Source organism: Ciconia boyciana, chromosome 11 (assembly GCF_034638445.1).
Source record: "Ciconia boyciana chromosome 11, ASM3463844v1, whole genome shotgun sequence".
NCBI classification, from domain to species: domain Eukaryota; kingdom Metazoa; phylum Chordata; class Aves; order Ciconiiformes; family Ciconiidae; genus Ciconia; species Ciconia boyciana.
In genome coordinates, this window is record NC_132944.1 from 17,554,405 (window position 1) to 17,570,168 (window position 15,764).

General features: G+C 41.8%; 1 protein-coding gene across 1 annotated transcript in view; it reads right to left on the minus strand.

Moving 5' to 3' along the window:
- Positions 1-15,764, minus strand: part of PTPRG (protein tyrosine phosphatase receptor type G) — a 417,185-nt gene that overhangs the window by 181,173 nt on the left and 220,248 nt on the right. Inside the window, exons 4-5 of the mRNA XM_072876458.1 lie at positions 14,622-14,801; positions 9,439-9,587 (exon numbers count right to left, since the gene is read on the minus strand). Coding sequence (XP_072732559.1) covers positions 9,439-9,587; positions 14,622-14,801 — 329 coding nt within the window. The remainder of the gene's footprint in view (positions 1-9,438; positions 9,588-14,621; positions 14,802-15,764) is intronic.

Sequence of the window (15,764 nt, forward strand, 5' to 3'; positions counted from 1 at the left end):
ACAGTCCCCTCTGGAGAAACTAACGCTCTTTTGTTAGACCAGGTGCCATTTTCTGTGCTTGAATAAACTATTAACAAACTGTTAGCCCACTGCAGGGGGAAAAGCTCTTTCCCACCTGGTAACGCTATTTCTAATTCTGGTGGGAAGCCAAAATTTGTATTTCTTACACATGTGTAGATCAGGAGCTATGTTTTATTAAAAAAACCTCCTGAATGGTCAATGGACAACGATACCCAAGCCCTCTTTGAGGGATACGATAACAAAGGCTTTCCTGCCCAGGCAGTGAGCGCGCTGGAAGCAGCTGCAGGCAGGAAACAGAAGGGGCTGTGATTTCCTGGAAATACGAGCCCGCTTTGCCTCCTCTCTGAACCCGGAGGATAAAGGAAAGCCCCCTCTGAGGACAGCCAGCCTAGATGGGATGGTGATAGAAAAGGACATTATTGGCCTTTCGAGGCATGTGCTGAAAAGCCCAACTAATTAGAGAATACAGAATTCTTCTTATTAAGCTGGGTAGACAAATAGGGAGCAAGGACACTCATGTATTCAGGGATACGACTGTTTTCCCCAAATAGTTTTTTCTTTACAGAAAGATGAGTGCTGTGTGTCTCAAAGCATGAGCAAACACATACCTTTTTTTCTCATTTTCAACCACTTGATTGTTATTTCATTTCTACCAGACAGTAAACTCTTGCTGTGTTTTAGATCCTTTTTCAGCTTTAGTTAACCTTCCCATCCTGTCTGGAAGTACAATGCCCATGAACCGGGGAAATAACAGGGACTACACTTACATTGCTGCCTGATCTCTTGCATCATGTGAAGCTTTATCATAGAAAAAACAAAGCAATTCATCCCTGCAAAGCCTGTTGTTATAGCAGTAGCAGCAGCATTGCTGTATCCCAGAGCGGGAATTCCACTGGGGCAGGTGCTGCACAAACCCAGCAAAGAGACACGCTTTGTCCCAAAGAGCTTTTAAACTCAATATAAGAGACAGCAGAGGGATTCAGGTGGGAGGGCAGGAACGTAAATATGATACTACTGATCAGCACAGTCCGCAGTGAATGCATTTCACAGCCTGTCTCCCCCTAGAATTAAAAAGCCTTGCGGTGACCCGCATTATAAAATCAATTTTAATGAAAACCTTTTTGGACACATGAATAACTAGACAGCAAGATGCATGTTCCTTTCTAGTTTACACAAGCTTTTGGTCATCATCCCTTAGAAAACAGTTCTTTAACATGTGATAAAACAGAAGAAAAAAAAAAAAGTAAAACCTGAATAAATGTACCGAGTTTTCTAACTGTGAAAAACATGTCTGACGTAATTTATTCTCTTGGCATGAAATTATAGCAACTGTTTAGAATTCTTCAGAAATAAAAAAAAAGCAATCAGTAAAGCACCAATATAATAGACAATTTAGATAATTTCCTGCTTGCTGCCTTAAATCATGATTAACATTGGTGAAATCTATTCCCACTGTTTGAGACCCAGTGAAATGACTTCCATAGGAAATACTGGCCGACAAGCTACCAACAAGCCCATTAACCACATTAAGGTTTTGATTTTTTGTGTGCCAAGGAAACATTATCCCTTCTTAACCCATCTGTGCAATGTTCCCCCCCCCCCCCCCCCCAATGTTATCTATCCTTGTTATTTCCAGGGGGCCTATTGGAATAACTACGAAGGGTCATACATCTCCAGGGGAAGACGTCCCAAAGTCCCAGGACTGTTAGACTTGCCTTACGAAAAGAAGCAGTGCTGAGCACTTATCAGACTTCATGTGTTTTTAACCAACATCCCAGGACCTTTGTGTACAGCCGACCTGGCACAGTATGGCATGCAAACACACCCGACCTGCACACTCGGTGCACGCGTACACGTGCTCAGAGCCCACAGCCCAGGGACGCTTGACTGACCTGCAGCTCACCTCTCTGTAAGCCTCATGCACTTCATGGCTGTGCATTTGACTCTGAAAAAATTGCGTTCCTGCATCTAAGTTCCCAAACTTAAAAATCTATGAGCAATTTTGGAAAACTTGTCTCCCTGTTTAAGACTGAGGTGGCCATTTCCACTGAGAGCAATAAAATAGCCCTCTAATAGCTGCAGGAGCAAGTTTCTTTCCGCAGTGTTACTGAAGCCCCCATATCTAGCCATACTAAGCGAAGTGGTGCTTCTGTCCAAGACGTATTTGCACAGAGGGATGCTGAGGTTCAGTTGACTCCTCACCTCGCTTCTAACCTGGGTTAGAAAGCCTCCACACACAGCCTCCCTATCTGCGCTCACCTCTCACCCTTACTGCTGGAGGAAGGAGGCTGACATGGACATCTCAGAAGAGAGCTCCTACTAAATGTCCCTTGGAGTCTATCAAAGGCCTAGCCTGCTCCTTACAGCTACGGCCAAATGAAGTCACCTCCTCATAATGAAACACTTTACCTTGCAGAAGCCTGCCAGATACTCTAACATGCTAGCTACCTAACATGGTGAAGCAGCAGAAATAGCTATCGCCTGCTGTCCTCTTCCTTCTCCTCCCATAATCAAGTAACTATTGAAGAAGAACAGAACTTAGCAAGCTCTCATACATAGTTTTTTCCCTTTTCTTGCCACACTGTGTGCCCAGAGTGAATGCCAGTAAATCCAGTGCCCTAAGTACCCAGTAAGCTCAGCACGTAAGGCTCACCTTTACAGCTGGGGAGAGACAGTCCCATTTTTCTAACTCAGACAATCCCACATTTCAAGTAACAATCCTATTGAATCTGCTACCTTTCATTAAAGTAGCTCTTATAACTCTGTCAAATTCTCCAACCTTTGTATTGATTTTTTTTCTCCTATTCAAAATAACTCTCCTTTACAACAAGAGCTGGCTGTCAGCCTCTTATCTCTTGTTTTCACCCCATCTGATCCTCCTTCTCCTTGTCAGTCTTTCCAGATTCCAATTAATCATGTAGAAAATCAGGGATTTAGGTTAAGAGGAATGTACAACTCTTAGCTCATCATTACCATACTGTAATTGCAGTGTAGTGCTACTGCCTCCGACCTTTTCAACAAGACAGTGGAAATCCTTTGGGGAAAGCAGGACATTCCCAGCCAACATGAAAAGAGTTATATCTGGTTCATGTTACTGGATAGTTATTTCAAAATAAAACTCTGGATGCATTGTAACGTTTGCAACTCACTCTAGAAATTACTGAGGCCTGGCAGGCAGCAGGAAGATGCTGCCATAAAACCAAACTGCTGTTACATCCCTAAATTTTGTCTGGGTCTCTACACGAACAGTCCCAAGATACGCTAACCCTTCCACTAAACATATTTTAATTTCAGACCATCCTCTCATGTTTCTTCTTAATTATCACGGGGCATTCACAGAAAAGATCAGCCAGATGGAGACTAAATATTTCACTACTACAAGATGAAGCATTCTGCACTAAAATGGAACCTTGATTGCAATAAAGTCATTAATTAAAGTCTCAACTGATTCTCCTGTCAGTATACGGGAGGCACTAAAGACAACTGTGAGGAGACAGTGCATCAGCTACTCTAAGAAAAATAAAACAGTAAACCAGACAGTTATAGGATGATGTTTAACTTGCACTGCTCATGGTCTTTACAGTGCAACATGATGAAACTCATATTGAGCCATGTGCTCAATGTGTCCATCCATTTTATGTTTTAAAATTATGACACACTGATTTCCTGACGATGAGAAGCCTGAACAAGTTTTAAAAGCGGTGAAGAGCAAAGAGGAGTAAAGTCTGGAAACTCCTGGAGTAAAATCTTACTTTACTGGAGATAAGACAGAGCAGCAATTTTGGCTTTTTAGCATCTTGTACTTTTAGAGTATTTTATGGCTATCTGGACCCCCAAAGACTGTGGGGAAAGGGGAGAGAGAAGACTGCGAGAAAACAGACCGAAAAAAATGTGCTAAGTGTCAGTTTGAAAAAAAAAAGAAAATAATAATTAAATGTGAAAATCCCCAAGCCATCTCCATGTCTGAATGATTAAGTCAGGGGTGCTGTAAGAGATGTAGATGGAATAAGCAGTGCATGCTAAATTCCCCGGACGCTCTACAGCACAGACAGCATGAGTATGGAGCCAAATCCTCACTCAGAGTTTCACCAGCATATCTCCCATCAAAGTCACTGGGAGCTCTAAGTACCCCCCTATAAGTGTGGATTTGGTCCTTGGAGAGAGTATTACAGTAAAATTACTTCAGACAGTCGAAGTCTCTCACTGTGATATATTCCCAACGGTCCTCTTTAGGTCCCTCCATCATTTATTGACTTCTACTTTGCTACATCCTGCCAGATGGAGGCAAGGAAATTTGAAGAGCAACTAGTAAACGAAATATAAGGAAATAAAACCAATGCTGGCTCCCTGTTTCACAATTAGTCTTTACTTGTGCTTGAAGCCAACACCAGAGATCTTTGCAAAATTACAATTACCAGATATGCTGGATGCCAGAAATAATAAACCCAGCTGCAACACAGCAACATAGGGTGTTGGTTCTCTCCTGTATATCAAGAAAACATACTGTGATACGCTCCTTTTTAATGTCAAAAAGCTTGCACAAATCTAAACAGACTTACAAATGCACCAAGAGTAAAACGAAAGAACAGAAAAGGCCCCGATTCTAACATTAAAAAGTAAATATCCCCTGCCATCCACAGGTGGACAAAAGGCTGGACACATACTGTAGATAACTCCAGGTGCGATAGAAACTCTTAACATTCAGGATAAAACAAAAAAACATTGACTAGTCTCAGTTTATTCCCTGTAGTAAAGGTTTTTGTGCACTGACTACCACACATTTCATCTACATTAATGACATTGATTGTCTTCTGCCTGTGATAATATAAAACACCAGAATTTAAGTGATATAATGAGAGGTAGGATAGCACACAGTGATAAACTTTGGCAAGGAGATCTGAGCATTCAAATTAGAGCAACTCGCTGTAGATCTAGACCACGCTGAAGTTCATATGTATATTCAAAGGGAAAAGGAAGAAAATCAAAGTAGCAGCAAGAACAAAGACACCATTAGAACCTGGAAAGTCTTCTAAGAAACACGCTTAAAGAAGAGAAAGAATTGTTAATGCAAATGATTGTTTTGTAATAGTAATTTAGTAAAATGAATCTATCAACATAACGTTAAAGCTCGTTAATCAACATGAAAGGGTGTTAGCTCTTCATTTTCTGCCGGGATGGTTTGTGGGGTTTTGTTGGGGGGTTTTTTTAGATTTTTTTTTTTTTTTTTAAATGGAGAAGAACTCGAGATCTCCAAAAACATGCATGTTGGCACTTGTGGGTATGAAATCACATTGCTATTTCAGAAGCCAAGTTGATGTTCCTATTACCAATTTGGCCTAGAGAGTGCAAGTTTGTTCATGTAAGATTAAAGGGATGAGGTCTCTATGGCATATTGCAGTATGGTCCTTGGAATAAGATTCTCATTTACTAAATAAATTACTGTATATTACTGTATAATGGTGTTCACATTATAACTGACAATTAGCGCCATTAAAGAGAAAGCTCATAAACAGCCAAAGCTCACATCAAATTAACACAGTCATGATTAAAATCACTCTTCTGATTTCTGCTCTTCACAGAAATAATCAGCATTTTGCATAAAAATGAGTACGAAGCAGCTCAAAAAAACCACAGTTATGCTGGGACAGCGGTACCGAACTCCGCCAGCACAGCACAGCACTGCCACGTCAGCTGTTTGCTTGCCTATGAAATATTAAGCGCTGGGTTTCCCTCCTAGCAGGCAGCCCGCATGGCGTGCCCTGCCTGCCGCAAGCTCTGCGCAGGCAGGGCTGGTAACCGGTGCGGTGACACTGGAGATTAAAGAGCTGCAATTACTCCTCTTGGCTCTAATGAGGGGAACCTGGGTTCTCTCCTGGCCTGAGGGAAGCTCATCATCTTTATTTTAATTTTGTCACTTCGCCATTTAAATGGTTTCTAGCGTTTGCATGTTCACTTACACTGCTTCGACTTCAGAAAGAAAAAGAAAAACCTGAGTAATTATAGAGGAGAATAACAATAACAAAATACAAAGGAGTCAGCAATTCATTAAAATTTAGAGAATGCAATGTCAAAAACTTTTCTTAACTTGAAGAAAAACGGAGAGAGACTTTTTCTAAACTGGCACAGAGCCCACGTCCTCATTAGGATTCGCGCTCCACTCGCACAGCAATACGCTAATGGTATCGCTTTAATCTTCAGCATCGCAGCACTAGCTCCTGGCCTCACCCAGATGATGGTGCTAAAATGGCAAGAAGGAGGGAAAAAGAAACTTCAAGGCCAATGCTGACCAGGCCTGGTATCAAACTGGAACCTGGCTGTGGATGAAAGTTTGAAGCACGTGGACATCTCTGTTCACGAATGCTACTTCAGAGACAGCCAAGCTCATAAGGGCTTCATAAGGCTCAAGTATCACTAAGGAAAATCTAATCAATAAATAAGCAATCAAGACCACATAATGAAAGAATACCATTACATATGCCATGGTTTGAAAAGGAATCACAATATGCTACATATGCATAAAAGTACTGCAAGATAATACGCCTTTGATCCAACATGCCTTTAAAGCAGGAAACAAAAGGATGTTCTCATATATCTTACCAACTAATTTAACATATAAATCACAAAAAAATATGATCCAGATGGGCTTCAATGAAGGAAACCAATTAACGTAGACAGCCTTACCATCTGACACATTAGTTGTAATAATAAAAACCAAACAACATGGTCAAACAATAATGTTCTGTATTATATCTGACATTTCTAATTAGTTTCTGCATCCTCTTCAAGAAAAAAGACTACCAGCAAGCACTTTGTTTCCCAGAGGAAAAAAACATCTAAACTTATGTGCACAGAGCACAGTCTATGGATGAAGCTGATCTATCTGCGTTCCCTTGGGATGTGCTTTGGAACTAATGGGTTTTGCATAGTCCATATCTGGTTGCACAATTAGACTCAGAAAATGTTTCCTTTCAGCTGCATCACCACTGTAACTGCTGCAGACCTGGAATGCCAATACCTGTGCGCTCCTTGAAAGCTTTACCTATGTCCACGGGCTCAGAATAAAAGGAATGATTTGGGCTTTGCTTTCTGTAGGATAGGATTTTGGTTCTCCCTTTCTACAGCCTTCCTAGAAATGCCACTTCTCAAATGAAGTACAGTATTTCCGGCACAGACCTCCCAGCATCAGGCAATTAGGGTTGCATCAGACAGTTGCAAGCTGAACTACAATTAGCATTACAAATTAAAAGCTCCACCATGCATACATGTACAGTTACTGTTTGAGAGGTCTAATCCCAACTGTGAGGATTATTTTTACATGTATCGGCAAGAAGGACTCAGTTTCATCACCTTAGACCTGGCTGGACCCTTCAAAATCCACCCATGAAAATCCTTTTCAGCACGATTGAAATTTGGAAATTTTGGGCAGGAGGTAGATAGCATCACAACAGGGAACGGCTTGGTTTGGAAACTGCTCTTCCTTTAAAAAATAGTAAAGGAAAGGCTGTGAGAATTCTGCTAATGCCATCATACCCAGGAAGGCCAGAGAACAGAGGTTCATGTCATTGCAATGAATACAAATCACTTGGAAAATTGCTTATTCATTATTAGGATTAACACTAAACCTATCTGATACAGCAATTTATTTTGCACAGCATTCATAAACAAGTGACTTAAATTCAGAAAGGCAGCCTCCTTTTTTTTTTTTGTTTTCAATTTTAAAGTAGAAGAAATTAGTATTCCAACCAATTGAAAAGAAAATGAAGAATATTTAAACCAAAGGAAAATTATTTCTTGGGAATTTGCTTTTTTCTAAATAGCTTCCATTCATCAAGCTAGCATCAAATAGCCTTGACATCATAAGAAAGGGTTTCTGATGTGGAAATACTATTTCTGACACAAACAAGAAGGCCCAGGCTCCTTTACCATCTCTACTCCCTGAAATTTCAAGAGAGGAGTTGACTGGCTCTGTGGACTTCCCAAGTGCTCCTTCTGCCACCCAAAAATAGGGTTACAATTATCAGTATTGCCAACTGAGACAGACAGGGCAGCAAGACGTGTGGGCCTTTGCTCCGTGTTTTCAGGGGTGGCCCCTTGTAAGAAATCACAGCTACATCAAACCAGAAGGCGTTGGAAAAGCTCGTTAAAAAGTAAGAAAATAAAAAAATCTCTGCCTCACAGAACATCCAACGTACAAGGTTCAGAATTGGGAGATGAAAAATGGCTTCCAATTCTCATGTGATGGGGCTGTTGGAGGTTTTGGTCATGCACCAGAGTCTATTACAACCTCCCTTTGTGCTTTGGAAGCCCTTTCCCACCTCCTGAAAAAGTGACTTGGCTAAAGCCACGTGTGACGAATAATGGCAAGCTGGGAATTGAATCAAGTTCTTGCAAGACCCAGCTCACAAGACAACCATTTCTCCCCACACGTGAGCTTTCTGGGCAAGCACAGCTCCCCTCAACTTGCTCACGTCCACTTGCCACGCTCTGAAAGTGCTTATCTGCTTACTGGCAGGCAAAGGTAATCCCAGATAACATCTGTTTTACCTCATCATGCAAAACCTTGAATATAAAGTGAAAAGTATCAACAATCTCTATTGACACAGAAAACAGCGCACTGACGACAGAGTGACCTAGGACTACCAGTCGCAAGCCAAGATCCAACCGCACCGGGCTGCACGGCAGCCCACGGCGCTGGGACCCTCCCCGCCGTCTAAAGGCGCGTCCTTGCGATCAGCTGCAGACAGTCGCCCAGCCCCGTGCTCTGAACACAGCCGCATTCGCAGGGTGCTGTGCCTGAGCCGATACCTTGCTCCTGCTGCGGCACAGCGCTCCGCTATGATAGCTGGGCGGCTGGCAGAGCGGGGCTGGCTCGCGTCCAGCTGGCTCCTGCACAGGCAGAGCAAACGCACAGCTATTTGCACAGATCTATGCAGACGTCCTGTTAGTACAAGGCAAGGGACCGCAGCTGAACACAGGTAGAGAGAGGGCCGTACGTGTGCAAGGAAGCAATACCGAGGACAGACAGCGGTCTCAGCATGACAGCTCCCAAATCGCTGCTATTTGTTTGTAAGCATCATGGGAAAGAAAAGATTTGGAGGACAATGAGGTCACTTTGCGGATATTTGCAAGGAGATCCTCCCACACATGAAAAGCTTATGGGAGAAACGAGAAAAGTGGCTGTTTGCAACTTAACCCATGGGACATGAGAGCTGGCAACGCTCGCAAAGCAGAGCTCAGAGCTGACATTGCAAAAGCACATAAGAGATGATAGATAGAGTGCTGCGAGGGCCGGAAGGGCCTTGAAAGTGATATGTTCACTGAAGGAAACGTTGCCCTATTTCACAGTCGTCTCAAACTACAGCAATACATTCCGATTTTATTTTTTTCGAGAACATAAGTGCATATCTTTCCACTCACCTCAACGGGGAACCTCTTGCCATTGATGCTGTGCTCAGAGCCAGCTGATCCGTTGCTTTGACCCCAGTGAAACTCCACTTTCTCTGCCTTGAATCTGCCTGGCAACCCGGCACCACTGACAAAATAATCATCCTTCAGCAGGATAGCAACTGCACACACAGAACAAGGAGAAAGATGTTCTTAGCACAGTTTTTCTGAAGCATTTACAGTTTTTGCTCATTATATTAGAATACTTATTCTAATGCAAGTAAAATGTTGGGTCATCGTTTTCCTCTTTATAGGGATTGGTTAAAAAAAAAAAAGTCTACAAGTAATGCCAGCTAATTATGGAAGTGATTATGAAGTTACATAGACTACAGAAAATCCCAAAGTCCAAATTTCTCAAGGACTTTTTGCCCTCCTTATTGGACTTTAATTAAAATTTAAACGGCAAACTCCATCAAAACCTGTTTAATGTGGTTCCAGAGAGTAATGGCTGACCACGTTCCTTGGCTTTACAAACCATAGAAGGTCTGTAGATCACAAGTTAGGAAAAGAATGGATCCTCTGTTTGTTGGATTTCCTCTATTTTGTTGGGGGGCGGGAAACCCCTGTGCCCTGTCCCACCTCTACTGCTGGACGTGGCGGGTACTTCCCTCAGCCTCCCTGCTCCTCCTTTCTGTAAAATGGGGATAGTGACAATAATGTTTTTGAGGCCCACTCATGAGATGTCCTCCGTAAGAGCTGGGTTTTATTACAGTAACTCTGACATTATTATTACGTGACTCAATAAGGGTCAAAAGGATCTTCTTTGTATTTTCTTTTCATTCCCAAAAGCCTTTGTATTTTATGTAACAATAAAAGCTGTAGGTCCAAATAGAGGGCAAAATCATATGGTGGAAGCTGGTACATGTTACAGGGGAGGTCTGTGGTCCAACCAAGAACTCAATCCAGCTTTCAAAAAATTCCTGTCTGCTGCTCTCACTACAAGACCACCTGCCTTTCTAGCATCTCCCCTTTTTAATACACGATTCCTAAAAATTACTCCCTACAAAATCCTGTCTTCTCATCCTTTACAAAACTGTTGCTTAAAAACAGAACTAAAATTAGAATTTTGTTCTTGTAAAAGCCATTGCAGACCACTGCTTGCTGTGCCCAGAATCGTGTGATTAAAGTTTTTGGGTTGGTTTTTTGGATTTTTTTTTTTTTTTAATTTTTTTTTTTAATGGGAATAGCATAACCCACAAGGATTTCTCTGTGTTCTCAAGCCAACTGTGTCATCACAACGGGAACATTAATATAAATCCAATTTTATTATGTAAGAGGGAGGCTTTTATTCACTGCTGAAAAAACAAAAAAGCTAGTTGTGAAATAAAAGCTATTGCTCTGTTGGTGAATCAGTGGCAGGCTTTGCTGCAGGCTAGGCTTTCTGCCGCACCAGGGCTGCCCTCCCGTGAGTACAGACAGTTGGCTACAGCAGCCTCATCTCAGGTGCAATTGTACAATTTAGACACATGTCAACTTTAAGTTGTTTATGTTAAAACCATCTGATTATTAAATTGCATGAGCTGTTCAGATGTTTCTGAGTTGTGCCAGCGACATCATGGGGCTATTTTCTTCCACGACTTCTGGTTCTTTTGGCACTCCCTTTGCATCAAAGTGTTTGTGTAGGAAGACGGGTGGTGCAGGACTGGCTATAGGATACTGCCTGTGTCAGCCAGGGTACTACTGGCGGTCACTGTCTTTTTACACCCCGTTGTGAAACACAAGTGACTGAAAGCACCACTGCTCTCTTCCTCCCTTAAAAAATTCTCAATGAGCTCAGCAGTATTTTAAATACTGAAAATCTCACTCAGTTGGTTATAGATTCCATAGATAAAATCGTAGGAGATGAGGAATACAGGAAAGCAGATTTGTGTGCATCTGTTAAAAACCTCTGTGGGGATTCAGTTGCATCTAATAAATATTTGATAGTTCCTAAATCATTTATGGCTCTGTCAGGGGTCATTTTACTTGTTTTAGATGAATAATTAAAAGGATAATTAGGAGGATGTACAATCTGAAATGTTCATCTAATTGTTAATTTTACAGTATTTCTTACACTGCTGAGCTGTACGACACATGTTCCCATCACCTTCCTATCTTAGCAGCATCCCCTTATTGCCAGTGATCTGGGCCTTCCCTCCCTTCCGTGTGATCTCTAGTATTCAGGACTGGAATCACCTTACTGGGCTTCAGGAGCCACTGCTTTTATCCAATGATTTCTGTAGAGCGCACAGCAAGGAATCAAGCCCCAAAGCCCACCAATTTAAAATACTATATAACTGAGATTACAAAACCAAAGGAGGTGGTGCACAGCCTCCAGGATCACAGTTGCCTGATGCCATTTGCAGGATCAGGGCTGGAGCTGTATGCCCATCGCCCTCGTGAGAGCAAAAAGAAACCTGGATACAAAGCAGCTCTTCCCCTGCCTTAGCAGAGCAGCTCTGATGGTCAGGACCAGCCAGAGTGATGGACATCACGTAGGAAAAGTACTTAAAACCACATCTCTGGCAGAAATTTTAGTAGGTTTCTCTAAGGGGAAGGACTTCTTAGAGTTCTCAGTGACCTAAAAAGGGGTAAAGCGGCAATGTCTGTGTAATGCTGGCGAGGGTGCTGCTCCCACGGGCGCTCTTCCCACAGGGCAGGTCGGGCTCGAAGAAGCCTTGTCAGCCTCGGGCCCGGGTGACACCAGCTAACACTTAATTATAAGGTGGCACAAATGAAAACAACTAATGCAAATACAACTATGAAATGTGCTTATACTCTCCAAGTGATCTTTACCACTTGGGAACCAGGTGATGAAATCGAACCCACATTAGTGCCTTTGCCAGTGTAATCATGCACAAAAGCATTTCTAGTCAGGACAGGGGCTTAATGAATCCATTTCCATTTTCTGAATGAAACGCTGTTTTCTGTACATTGTCTGCCCTTTACCTGATACAGGGGGGGAAAAAACCAAGAAAGAGCACAACAAATCTAAAGAGCAATAACCTCTTTACCTTTTAGCATTTCAGAGCATAAAAATAACTAATTGTTCTATCCTAAAAAAAAATTACTAGGTGCAATGGCAATAACAATAACCCAAGTAACACATTTCCTGCCAGTTAATGAGCATCAAGGTTAAAGGCCTTTGGCTTTTCCTCAGACCCCTGTCTCTTTTAACCAGTCATTAAGCGCTGAGAAATGCCTTCTACATCCGTCACCATTGCTTAAACAGATATTTAGTTTACTGTCTCTGTCAGTCTGCAATATGAAGGTCTCATGTGGCCATCTGCTCCAAGACTCTGCTGCCAAAATGCATCACAATTTATGGCACAACCTGCCCCTATGTTCTACCCACAAGCCAAAACATCCTACTTGGTTTGCTGCTCTACCACTTACCACCTTAAAAATTAATCCCAGGCAAGTTTCTTCAAAAGGTCAGAAAACCAAGAAAAGGAATGGGACTTGATAAAATAAGGGAGGAGTTAAGAGCTCAGCAGAAGAAATCAAGGATGACAGCAAGGCAAAAAGAGTCTTCACGTTACCAGTAAAAGGCCGTAAGTTACCAAGAAAAGTGACAGTTACTGTTGCTCTGCGAAGCAATAACTTGTCAGCAAAAATCCATACCCCAATGGGTGAGGAAATCAAATATAGCAGCAGTGCTAAAATCACCCAGCAGAGAAGACTGAGGCTACAGCGTTCATTGCCGACTGCGAGGAGACTGGAGAACTTGCTGGCACGTTTTGGTTCAACATGGTTTCCTATTATACGTGCAGCAATGTGCTCCTATTACACATACAGTATAGCATTAGCATCTTTCTTAGGGGCACAGCACCATCACTTTTTCGTGGTATTTCTAATTACATTTATTGCTGGTTACTACAAACACCCGTCTGTGACCAAAAGGGCAGGGTGCATAACATGAATAGATTAATTAAGCACCAAATTTCCATATCATTCAACCTTGTAGCAACATGAGGTTCAGGCAAAGGGCAACAAAGTCAGGATTTCAAAGCAAACAGGAGCATTTCTTAGTGAAGCTGGAAAAAACCCTCAGTAATGCATCAAAAACCCAAGGTATGCTTGGTGGTGGTTTGTGTTAACTGGATTCGCTTTGCAGTGAAAGAAAACAGGATCACAGCCTGTCACTCCATCTCATCTGTGGGGCAATAACTCTCAGCTCCTGCTAAGATCCTGAATTGCTGGAACTGGATCTGAAGCGCTTGCTGGACTCCAGGTTGCGGCTCAGATCCAAAGTCCGCTGGAAGCCATGGGTGTATCTGAGGTCACGCTGCGTGCACAGCTGTGTTGCAAACTCCGGAGCAGGTACCTGCCCTGGGTTTTGCTAGCAGACCTCTGACTAGGGACATGTTACATAAAGCACTAGAGAGATGCATGTCGAATGTTAATAAAGATAAAAATATACTTCCAATAAATAAAATTGAATTAATTAGTGGTTTAATCCAATTCCCTAAAAATATTTGACCTTGTCAAATGAAGAGGGTGGCCTTATAATTTCTGCTTTTTACATTTTTAGAATTAAAGAGTAATCAAATGCATGCGGCTTTGCATATAAATCAACCTTGACCTTTCCGTGAACTGTTTTGGTAAAAATAAGCAGTACTGTGACTGTTCTTTTTCTGTAAAAGCCAGAACAGACAGAGCAGAAGAGGATTCAGTTCAGTGAAGAACACAGTTCTATAATCATATCAGAAACACATTAATAAGCCCCCACTACTCTGAGCAGTTATTGCTCTTTCTTCTCTAAAACCTTTCAATTTCTAAGACTTCCCCTTTCCTGCAGAAGTCTGAGCCTTGCATCTCAGCATTCTTTCAGATTAGATGTTACAGCCTCCCAAAGCTGATAATTCAAGGTTACACCTTGAAACTCTTTTACAGCCTTTTATTCTGAGGAACAACGGACTACCAAGAGAATTATTTTATACTGAGAACCTAAAAAAAAATCCCTTTTAAAAAACCCTTAAAATCAATCTGCAGAACTAGCTTTGCACAGAATGCAGAGGCAGAGATAGGTGGCTGCTGCTGGAAAATTATATTTAAAAAAAAAAAAGGCAGCAAAACCCAAACAACAGAACAATGAAAAAGGAGGAGGGTGGAACATGGCTTGAATTTTTAATTGACTGCAGGCAGGCTATGGAGACAAACAGAAAAGAACATACCCGTTTTTCCTGTGTTTTTCATCCAAGTCTTGTTCGAAGATTCATTGTCAAAACCATCAAGCTGCAGTTCTTGATACTCATCGCCAACATGGGCCTGATGGTCTATGATGTCTATGGGAGACTGGTGAGACCCTCCGCACTTCTCGCTGGAAGTAACCCAGTGCTCGGGACCATAGGTACCTGTTAAAAAATACCAATGCCAATTAACATTCCAGTGGCTCAACAGTTTTGGATAACTCTTAAGTATGAGGATGAAGCACTTAAGCTCCCCAGGTAACTCCACTGCAGTTACACTTCTCACGTTTGAAAGAGGTTAAGACTTGTAAACTTATGAGGAGATTGAAATCCATTAGCTTTGCACAGTACTCCAACTTTGCCTCTAGCAGTAACGAACAACGGCCTTTTTTTTTTTAATTACTATTCTAGAAAACTATCTGCATTTCCCAAGTTCTCCTTGGGTGTATGTTGTCAATTAGCATGGTGTTACAGGAACCTTCCTAAAGCTTCAGCCTTAATATATTACTATACAGTTTACCTTTTCACATGAGACAAATAATGTAACAGCTACCCATTAACTCGTGTGTGTGCAGTACTCTGCTTAGATAATATGATCTTTATTAATGATTTCATTTGTGTTGGAGGTTTTGAAGCCAGAAAAGATAAAAAGAAAGAATTAAGCTAAAGGTATATTAGTAATTTTGAAGAAAACAACAAAGGAAAAAAAAAACAACTCTGGATGGAGGAAGTAAAGAGGATAATGACCTGTCAGGAAAATATTATAACTTTCTTTTGCTGCTCTTCCTACATGAGTTTTCTGTTTTCCTTATTAGCACAGTCTGTTCTCACCCAATGTAAACTACTACCTCAAAACAAGTCAAGTCAAATATGAGCAGTAAATGAGAAGCTCCAAGGACTGACGGGCAGTGTCTTGCATACATGGCTGTACCTGGGCACGAGAGCCATCCATATTACGACAGCTAGCCAAAAGCAGACACAGAGCCAAATACTGTCCCCTCTCCGCCCCTCCACACCCCTCTACTCTCTTTTTTTTTATTTAAAAATTTTGCAGGGAGTAGTTTAAATTCTGGAAAGCAATATAAGCTTCTGTATTTTGTAAGCCCATCATTAGCCACCGTGCAAGGT